The 10,226-nt window shown below is 36.2% G+C and overlaps 1 protein-coding gene across 1 annotated transcript; it reads right to left on the reverse strand.

The window, feature by feature from the left end:
• Nucleotides 1-8,513: 8,513 nt before the first annotated feature.
• Nucleotides 8,514-9,444, reverse strand: LOC147544761 (NDR1/HIN1-like protein 26). The gene has a single exon (XM_086635945.1). The coding sequence runs from the start codon at nucleotides 9,271-9,273 to the stop codon at nucleotides 8,551-8,553; it is 723 nt and encodes a 240-aa protein (XP_086492071.1). The 5' UTR covers nucleotides 9,274-9,444; the 3' UTR covers nucleotides 8,514-8,550.
• Nucleotides 9,445-10,226: the final 782 nt, after the last annotated feature.

Genomic DNA, 10,226 nt, shown 5'->3' on the forward strand with positions numbered 1-10,226 from the left:
TTGGTCGGAGTATGGCGTGGCTCGTACTGTAGCTGGAGCTCGATCTTTAGTTCTCTACAGGTTAGGTTAACTTGCTTGGAGGAGACTATGACAGCTTATGAGGTTTGTCGTTGAGTAAGACAACCCTTGTGAAGTCTGCCTTGAAAGTGGAAGGTCTTCGATCAGAGGGTATGTATAGTAAATAAAGTGGGTTGTATGCCTTACTGATCAGGGTTCGACCTTGTATTTTGTAAAAATAAGTCACGTGGGTGATAGGAAAGTTGAACGTCGTTCTCAAGTAGGCAGTCTCTGTGTAGGAGAGATAAAGTTGGCAGCCTCTATGGAGAGATAAAGTAGGCAGCCTTCGTGAAGAGATAAAGTAGACAACCTCCTTGATAAAGATAAAGTAAGCAACCTCTATCGTAAGGTTGTTGGATATGAGAGGGAAAGTGGATGTTTGCTTCCTCAAAATAAAGAGTTGTATTCTCTAGGAAATTGGATGTAAGGCAGTAATGGTGCTTGTTCAAACGAATATTGGATGTGAGAGAGAAAGTAAGATTTTCTGTGTTTTTAGTTAATTGTCGAATGTACATTCCATCTCATTTATCATTCTTTCCTCAGTCATTTTATAGTGTTTTGTGGTTGACAGTCACCAGGTGGTAAATTTTCGTCTTCATTGCATTAACGCACAAAACTGTCACTATATATATAGGTAATGTAACCCTCTCTTAACGGGTATATTCATGATATTCTCGGTCAGCTGTTATCTTAAATAACAGTTACACCTCTTCAACGGATATGCGGAGGGAGATCTACTTAGGAGATGATGACCAACTTCTTTATCCATAGTTGGAATTTCTGTCAAAGGTGTTTGCACATTTTTCTATTGCTTCGGGTGTCCGAAGATGAATGGGTCGGATCCATTTGCCATTTAGTTCATGGCCTTGGTTATCCCGTAGACTCATTAATCGTGGATTTTTAGGAACACTCTAGATGACTGATTTTGACCCATACAAGTATAAACATTTAGCAAAGTCAGACTTGTTAACAACATAGTTGTATGTGTTGTCTACAACTTGTAATAATCAGTGCAAAACATAATTTATTGTAAGCAACTGAATCATGTTTGTAACATTATATATATATATATATATATATATATATATATATATATATATATATATATAAGAGTAGAAAGGGTATCAGTTGAAAAGTGGGTTACCTCGAGAAGGGAAAAACACCATAGAAATTCGTTGAGTTTGATTTGAAGTAAATTTTCAAAAAGTGATTTTTAAAAAAAAAAATATTTTATATAGTAGACTTTATTTTCTATTAGGCCTATTTTACGGGTTTTTCACAAAAAAAAAAAGTTATTTCCCAAATGACCACCTAGTTTATGACCAGCTTCCCGCGTGGCCCCCTAGTTTATCGAGAATATCGAGATGACCTTCTTTTCTACTTTTCCGTCTATTGACTGTTAACTTTCTTCATAACTTTTTAGATATACCCTCATTTCAATTCTTTCTTCAACTTTCTCTCTCTCTCTGAAAACTCTTTCTATCTCATCATCTCTTTGTCTTTTTTTTCTTTTTTTTCTCTTTCTTTCTCGCTAAATACCTTTTAGAGAGAAAATACTGGGAAGAAGAAATCAATAACCAAAAGAGGGGTTGGGCCATTGGTCCAAAAAAGGGGCCAAAATAAAAATCCCACCCAAAGTTGCCTAAAAATGAAAGGGAGGTCCAATGTGTCAGTTTGGGGGTCAAAATTACGTAAAGGGCTCTTAGAAAATAAAGTATTTACCGTTCATGCCATCGAAAATTCTCGGGAAACGATTTTTTTTCTGAAAAATAATCTGACAACCCGTCCATCAGAATCTGTACTGTTCAGAAAATTACGGAACAACTACCGAAAAATTCCCGAGAAACGAATTTTTTTCGGGAAATTATTTTATTTACTGGAAATTTTTTTCTGTACTAGACATTTTTGCTGGGCGGGAATTTGAAATTTCGTAAAAAAATTTGGGCGGGAATTTGAAATTTCGTAAAAAAATTTGAAAATTTGGGTGGGAATTTGAAATTTTGTTTGAAAATTTCAAAACTTCGAAAAAAAAAATTTGTGACCGGGAAATTATTTTATTTACTGGAAATTTTTTTCTGTACTAGACACTTTTGCTGGGCGGGAATTTAAAATTTTCAAAAAAATTTGAAAATTTGCCCGGGAATTTGAAATTTCGTTTGAAAATTTTAAAATTTCGAAAAAAATATTTCGTTTGAAAATTTCAAAAAATTTGAAAATTGAAATTTTTTGTATACGGGAAATTATTTTATTTACCGGGAAGAGATGGTTTGCTGGGCGGGAATTTGAAATTTCGTTTCAAAATTTCAAAAATTTTGAAACTTTGAATTTTTCGTGTATTGGTAAATTATTTTATTTACCAGTCATTTTTTTTTTTCCAGGAAAACGTCAGCATGTCCCGTCCAAGGGCAAGAGGGGAATAAAAAAAAACTGACATTTGGACCTGCAACTAATTTTTGGGCAAGAGTGAATTTTTTTTGGGTTTACCCCCCCAGATTTTGGACTGTTGACTCAAAAATCCTAACCAAAACCCACAATTAGATCCCCTATTGAATAAAAGAAGACACCATATACCTATCCACAAGAGAAAGAGATTATAGAGTTGCCTAAACACAATTAATCACCTTTATAAGCTTCCACCAAAAGGTAAAGTTGGATGAACGGGTGAAAGTAAATTTACATCTGGTGGTGATTGAGCTCCTTAAAAAGCACTTCAGATTCATAAAATTCTAAATTTATACGAGTAAAGCATAACCGAATGAAATCCCGCCTGATCTAACTATCGAAAAATTTATGCAAAAAAAAACTATCGAACAAGATTAATAATCACATCATACAAATGAAATCACAAATATAATTATCTATTAAACCCTAATTTTGAACGTAAAAACTCATTTAATCTAGAATCATCTCAAAATCTTAATTAGGACTTATCATCATCAGAATCAGATGATGAAGATGATCAATCGTGGCCACCAAATTTGTCTGTGACCTTGTTGATCAATGTCTCAGCTTTAGGACTAGAATTAGAATACTCCACTTGTTACGCCGTTACTGTTTATTCTTTTCTGTGATTGTGGAATTTTAACGTGAGAGAGAGAGAAAGAGTCTTTAAATGATTTTCTCACTCCAGAATCTAGAATCCTAATATAAGCATTCACTTTTTGAACCTATAGGTAGAGATCCATGCCCATAAGTTCAAGATTCTAGCTCAACTACTATTTTTGGTTTGGAATTCTAACACTTCACTTTCTGAATCTAGAATCCTAATATTTCTGGTTTGATTAAAAAATATTTGAAAAAGGTGGGGTTTTGGGTTTGGTTTTTTTAGTTCCATAATCCATTTGTGGCTTTATTTTGATGTTGTTTCGTCGAGTGCGCGTTCATGGCAGGACAAAAAGAAACCATAGGGTATTTTTTTTGTTAAGGAAGAAACCATAGGGTATGTATCTTTAAAATTAGGGTTAATTCTGTTTTGGCCCCCGATTTGTGACCAACTGGCCGTTTTGGCCCCGAATTGTGTCCGGCAGTTCGTTTTGGCCCCAAAAAATTCCTAAATGGCCCCAATTTTTTCAACCTCCCAATTTTACCCCCATGGCATTTCTGTAATTATCTTGTTTTCTTTTTCTTTGTCCACCTCATCTAACAATCACCACATCACTCTGTCCACCTCACCCTTCTTCTCCGGCGAAAGGTTGCCGGCCGGAATAAAAAATTCCGGCCGGCCACCTTTACAAAAAAAAAAAAAAAAAAAAATTTCTTCATCTTCTTCATTTCTCTCTCTTCTTCATCTCCTTCTTTATCTCTCTTCTTCTTCTTTATCTCTCTTCCTCTTCTTTATCTCTCTTCTTCTTCTTTATCTCTCTTCTTCTTCTTTATCTCTCTTCTTCTTCTTTATCTCTCTTCTTCTTCTTTATCTCTCTTCTTCCTCTTTCTTTACCTTTCTTTCTCTCTAACCTCTCTCTCTATAATTCCGGCGAAGGGGCGGAGCCCCTTCGCCGGAGAACCAGACCTTGAAGGTCTGGTTTCAAACCAGACCGAGATCTGGTTTTAGAAACCAGATCTCGGTCTGGTTTCAAACCAGACCGGGATCTGGTTTCAAACCAGACCGGGATCTGGTTCTCCGGCGAAGGGGCTCCGCCCCTTCGCCGGAGTTATATTGAGAGAGAGAGAGGGGTAAAGAAAGAGGAAGAAGAGATAAAGAAGAGGAAGAAGAGATAAAGAAGAGGAAGAAGAGATAAAGAAGAAGAAGAGAGATAAAGAAGAAGAAGAGAGAGAAAGAAGGAGATGAAGAAGAGAGAGAAATGAAGAAGATGAAGAATTTTTTTTTTTTTTTTTTTGGTAAAGGTGGCCGGCCGGAATTTTTTATTCCGGCCGACAACTTTTCGCCGGAGAAGAAGGGTGAGATGGACAGAGTGATGTGGTGATTGTTAGATGAGGTGGACAAAGAAAAAGAAAAAAAATAATTACAGAAATGCCATGGGGGTAGAATTGGGAGGTTGAAAAAATTTGGGGCCATTTAGGAATTTTTTGGGGCCAAAACGAACTGCCGGACACAATTCGGGGCCAAAACGGCCAGTTGGTCACAAATCGGGGGCCAAAACGGAATTAACCCTAATTTTAAGGGTTAATTCCGTTTTGGCCCCCGATTTGTGACCAACTGGCCGTTTTAGCCCCCATAAGTGTTCGGCAGTTCGTTTTGGCCCCAAGGACCAAATTTTTGACGAAATTATCCTCGGGGGCCAAAATAGAATTATTTCTGAAAAAGGGTAAAAAAAAAAAAAAAAAACCACATCACCCCTTTCTTTATCATCCACTTCACCTTATCTCTCCTCCATCACACCACCTCCTCTCCACCTCACCCTTCTTTTCCGGCCGGAATAAAAAATTCCGGCCGGCCACCTTTACTAAAAAAAAAAAAAAAATTTCTTCCTTTTTCTCTCCTCTTCCTCCTTTCTCTCTCTCTTCTTTTCCCTCAATCTCTCTCTCTCTCTAAGTTCCCCTTCGCCGACAGAAATTCCGGCGAAGGGGACAAGGGTTTCCAGACCGGAAACCCTTCGTCCATAAGGGTTTCCGGTCTGGAAATCCTTCGTCCATGAGGGTTTCCGGTCTGGAAACCCTTCGTGAAGACGAGGGGTTTCCAGATCTGGAAGCCCTTCGTGAAGACGAGGGGTTTCCAGATCTGGAAGCCCTTCGTGAAGACGAGGGGTTTCCAGATCTGGAAGCCCTTCGTGAAGACGAGGGGTTTCCAGACCGGAAACCCTCGGTTTCACGAAGGGTTTCCGATCTGGAAACCCTTCCCCTTCGCCGAAATTTCTGCCGGCGAAGGGGAGCTTAGAGAGAGAGAGAGATTGAGGGAAAAGGAAGAAGAGAGAGAAAGGAAGAAGAAGAAGAGGAGAAAGAAAGGAAGAAATTTTTTTTTTTTAGTAAAGGTGGCCGGCCGGAATTTTTTATTCCGGCCGGCAACCTTTCGCCGGAGAAGAAGGGTAAGGTGGACAGAGTGATGTGGTAATTGTGTGGACATAGAAAAAGGAAAAAAATAATTACAGAAATGTCATTGGGGTAGAATTGGGAGGTTTAAAAAAATTTGGGGCCATTTAGGAATTTTTTGGGGCCAAAACGAACTGCCGGACACAATCGGGGGCCAAAACGGCCAGTTGGTCACAAATCGGGGGCCAAAACGGAATTAACCCTTAAAATTAAGATTTGGTTTTTGAATTCTATAATCCATTTATCCTTTGATTTTCCCGGTGGTTAGGGTCTTTTTTAGATTTCCCCCTTTTCTCCACAAGTTGTTGAAGAGACCAGAGAATTTTATGAATTGCATTAGATGAGATTACCGGTAAAAAATTTAAAGATAATATTTTTAGAGAGAGAACACGTAAGGGATAGAAAGAGACGACGAAGAGTTTTTAGAGAGAAATGACGTGAAGAATTAAAAAGCGGGTATTTTTAGAAACCCTAAAAAGAAAAGTTAACAATAAGTGGACAGAAAAATATAAAAAAGGATCATCCGGATATTTTTGATAAATTAAGAGAGCTACGAGGGAAGCTGATCATAAATTATAGAGTCATTTGATAAATAACCAATACTCTTATTAGTGTCAGATTTTTTTTTTCTTGCAAGTCAGATCCCTAAAATGATATCTATCTCATATGCGGGATTTAAAATTGATTTTCTGATCGCCTAGGATACATTGCTGCTATATCAGTGCATTGGATCTCCCGTCACCAATAAATGCACCGACGTACTATTAATTGTGTTTAGGTCATTAATATCTGATTATTTAATTGAAAAGCCCTTCCCTTGAAACGGTTATAGAAACTAGACCATCAAGATCTAAATAGCTAATTTAAAATAGTTGCCCTCAAACGGCTATAAGAGCTAGCTAAACAATTCTCTCAAATAAACCTAATATTTTATGGTTATATAACATATGTCTCAGATAGAACAACCCAATAGACAAAATTATATTAAAATATACTCCGCATGTTGTTATTTCGATCGGTAGTTTTTATGCAACAACTGTTTTTATCGCTCTTCGTACGTGATGTTTTAATTTATTTAGGGTTTTGTTTTCTTTTAATAAAATTGTTGTTCATGATTTTCTTTTCAAAAGACTTCACATACTAAACTACAAACTCCATTTAATTAGATAATAAAACACGCACGTTTTCTTTCGGGGTGATCAGATTTCAAATCTTACTTCTTTTTATAAAAAATAATGTCGTTTTTGTGCCTAAAAAACCTGAAAAATAAGTTTTTGTATTGATTGACCAATGAAATAACATGTCTGAGCACAAAGCAGTAAAGCTTGTTTTGATGACAACAGTTTTCTAAGCACCTAGATTATAAGATTAGTCTAGTAATCCACTAGATTCAACCCACACGAGTAACCTCACCTAAGATGACAGTGGTTGGTGAGGAATGAGGGTTTCATTTTTGGCTCATTTTCATGTTGCATGGAAAACCAAGTGCCCAAAAAGTTGTTTGTGTTGATCACCATCAACATTAGAAACAAAACGGCAACTTAACTTCTTTTGTCCTCAAAGAAAAGAGTTAAAACAAATAAGACAAGAAATAAGAGAAATTATGAAAGAATGAGTTCTCGTCAAATTTACCATTTGACTCTCAAATAATTTATTGGACAAAATGTTGACAGTTTCCACATTAAACTGGGGTATCGTGTGTCCCAGGGCACGGATAGTTGTATTAATCAAATGTGACGAAATTCTAACCCAATGCTTATGGAGTCGTCGTCCCATAGTATTGTTTTAAGCGCTCTCTCCAAAGTCCAAACATGTCATCCGACTTTCATATTTAATATTGCTATATTCTGAATATCTTACTTTTTTGGTATTATTTTATCTTGTTTCTTTTTCTTAAATTAGTTATTATTTTATTGAGAGAGATTTTAATTTCTTTTTTTAACCCTTGAAATATCTTTTTTTTTCTTAAATTAGTTATTTTTTTCGAAGGACACGGTTAGTTTTTTCTTCAAATAACATATTTTATTTCTAAGAACGACTATATTTTAAATTTTGAAAATGACTTCTAGACAATATCCTTTATTAAAAAATGATGTTTCTCCCAGTCATCGTTTCCCCTTCTGTTTTATTATATAGATTTCTACGTTTTACTAATTTGGACTGAAGGACTGAATTTTTAAGAGAAATGCATAGTGGACAAAAGATATTGAGTAAATTAAGTTTAATCATCAACTCATTCAGATAAAAGAACGGTGAAGCTCGTAACGAAATTTTAAATTTTTTGTCTTCAAGTAAAGTTGAGTCATCAAGTCACAAATTAAGTCAAAATCTTTTGCAGTATTTTTATGTTTTAGTTCGAACTCATTAACTATGTTGTTTCCAATAAGTATTATTCTTAACAATTATTTAAATAATTAACAATAAAATTGTGAGCCGTACAATTTCACATTGTCGTTAAAATTAAAAAAAATATTATTATGATATTAACTATGTTATGAGATATCACTGTATATATCATTGAAACTTAAAGATAAGTGGGTATTATATGTGTTGAAATGGGGATACATAAAATTAATGTTCCATAAGAAAAATTAGAAAGAAAAATGAATAGTTGATCTCATACACAGTAGTCATATATTCGACACAATTAGTAAAAAAAAGAAAACCGTTTGATACGTGTGAAATATTTGGGTAAGAAAACCGTTTTTTTTTTCTCACGAGAAAAAATGAATTTCTTGCAGTAAAATCAGATTTCAGTGTTTGGTATGACTTCAAGATATTTGGGAGTAATGCAAGTTTGAGTGTTTGGTCGGAATAAGTAGTTTGAGGGGGTGAATGTATGCCTGAGAGGTGGGACTAATCTAGATCTAGATTTTGTTAACAAGAAGAACTAACAAATGGAAAGATCTAAGATCTTGGAACATAATTAATGAGCTAAAAAATGTGTGTGAGAGAGAGAGAGAGATTGATTTGCAAAAGAAAAGCTTGAGCTTATATTTTCATAAACTATATATCAACATTACACTCAGGTGATCCAAGCAAAGGAACTTGACCTAAAAACCCTTTCTTAAAACCAACCAGCATATCACATTTCACAATTACTCCATACTTTCTACTCTTCAATCCACCAGACAATTTCCATCTCAACTTCCCCATCAAAACTAACCTTAACCCTAACACCCCATAAGCTTCATCACTCACCAACCCATTTACCACTTCCATACTCACCGGAACCACAGCTTCTCCGCCACCCAATATCGGAGACAAAGCCACAGTACTCTTCTTATCATGAAACAACTCTGGCAACATCACCGACGGTGTAATCGCTTGGTTCCGATACGATACATAAGCTGTAAGATGATCATAATATATTGATATTCTTTTATTAGGGTTTCTTGAAACAACTGTGAATTGCATGGTAGTTGACATGAATGGTAATGGTGAAGTTGTGTTGAGTTGGTAAATGGCTGCACCGACAACCGCAAAGTGTGGTTTGTGGGGACGGTAAACTAGCCATAGTATTACAGCTGTTAGACCAGCTAAGATGACAAAAATGAGTAGAAATGAGAGAACGGAGCGACCGGTACTATCATTTGAGGATTTGGAAGCCATGGGTGGTGAACCTTTTGATGAAGGGGAGGATTCTGCACTCATTTTCGGCTGAGGTTCTGGTTTGTGCTCAGGTTTTTCAGTGTCTTGGACAGTGGGCTGGTTTTCTTCAGCTGCCATTAGAGAGGGAAAAGATAGATGTTTATATAGAACAGAGAGAGAGAAAACGAGATCAAGGAGATGGTGAAGGAGAGAGAGAGAAGGTGAGTTTTATGAGGGAAGGAAGAGTGGGTGGGTGGTGAGATCACATAGCGGAAAGAAGGAATCTAAACGACAGTTGGAACAAATTAAGAAAAATAGGGTTATTTTCCAAATGCCCCATTTTCTTGTGTGGCCCCCTAGTTTATGCTAAAATACCCCGATGACCCTCATTTTAAAGTTTTCATCCGTTGACCATTTACTGATGGTTAACTTTTATGTCTTTCCAAGAATACCCTTATTGGATGTATTTCCTTTATCTCTTTTCAGCTTATTTTTCTTTCTTCTTTACAAACTCCACCCATCTACATTCTTTGTCCCCTTCTTTCTTTCATTGACTTCCATCAATGGAGGTCAATTTTTTTTAAAAATTTTATTTTATTGGCATCCATTAATGGAGGTCTAATTCTTTTTTCTTAACTTTTTTTATATAAGTTCTCTCCTCGCTTGTTTTTTTTAACTTAGACATTCCAAAATCCCATGATCATGTGAATTAATGGCATCTTTATTACATGTTTCAGAATTTCAGGGAGATAGGTGCGTCTCTAAATTATGACTTTTATAGTTTATATAGGCCAGCGCTTTGGGGAAAGCTAAATAGTTTCCGGGGTGTGAAATTTTAGAGGGAATATGTAGAATTTTAGAGATTTCCCGGGGAAATAAATTTTAAGGGGAAATAAAAAAAACACTCCACCTCACCTCAATCTCTCTCCACCTCACTCTCTCTCCACCTCACCTCACCTCACCTCACTCTATCTCCACCTCACCTCACTCTATCTCCACCTCACCTCTTTGTCTTCTCCGATTTGGTCCCCGGCCGGAAAATTTTCCGGCCGGCGACCATGAAGAAAAAAAATAATAATTTCACTCTCTCT

This window comes from Eschscholzia californica, unplaced genomic scaffold (assembly GCF_041429995.1).
Source record: "Eschscholzia californica isolate CP2 unplaced genomic scaffold, dmEscCali1.0.p SCAF_4, whole genome shotgun sequence".
Lineage (NCBI taxonomy): Eukaryota > Viridiplantae > Streptophyta > Magnoliopsida > Ranunculales > Papaveraceae > Eschscholzia > Eschscholzia californica.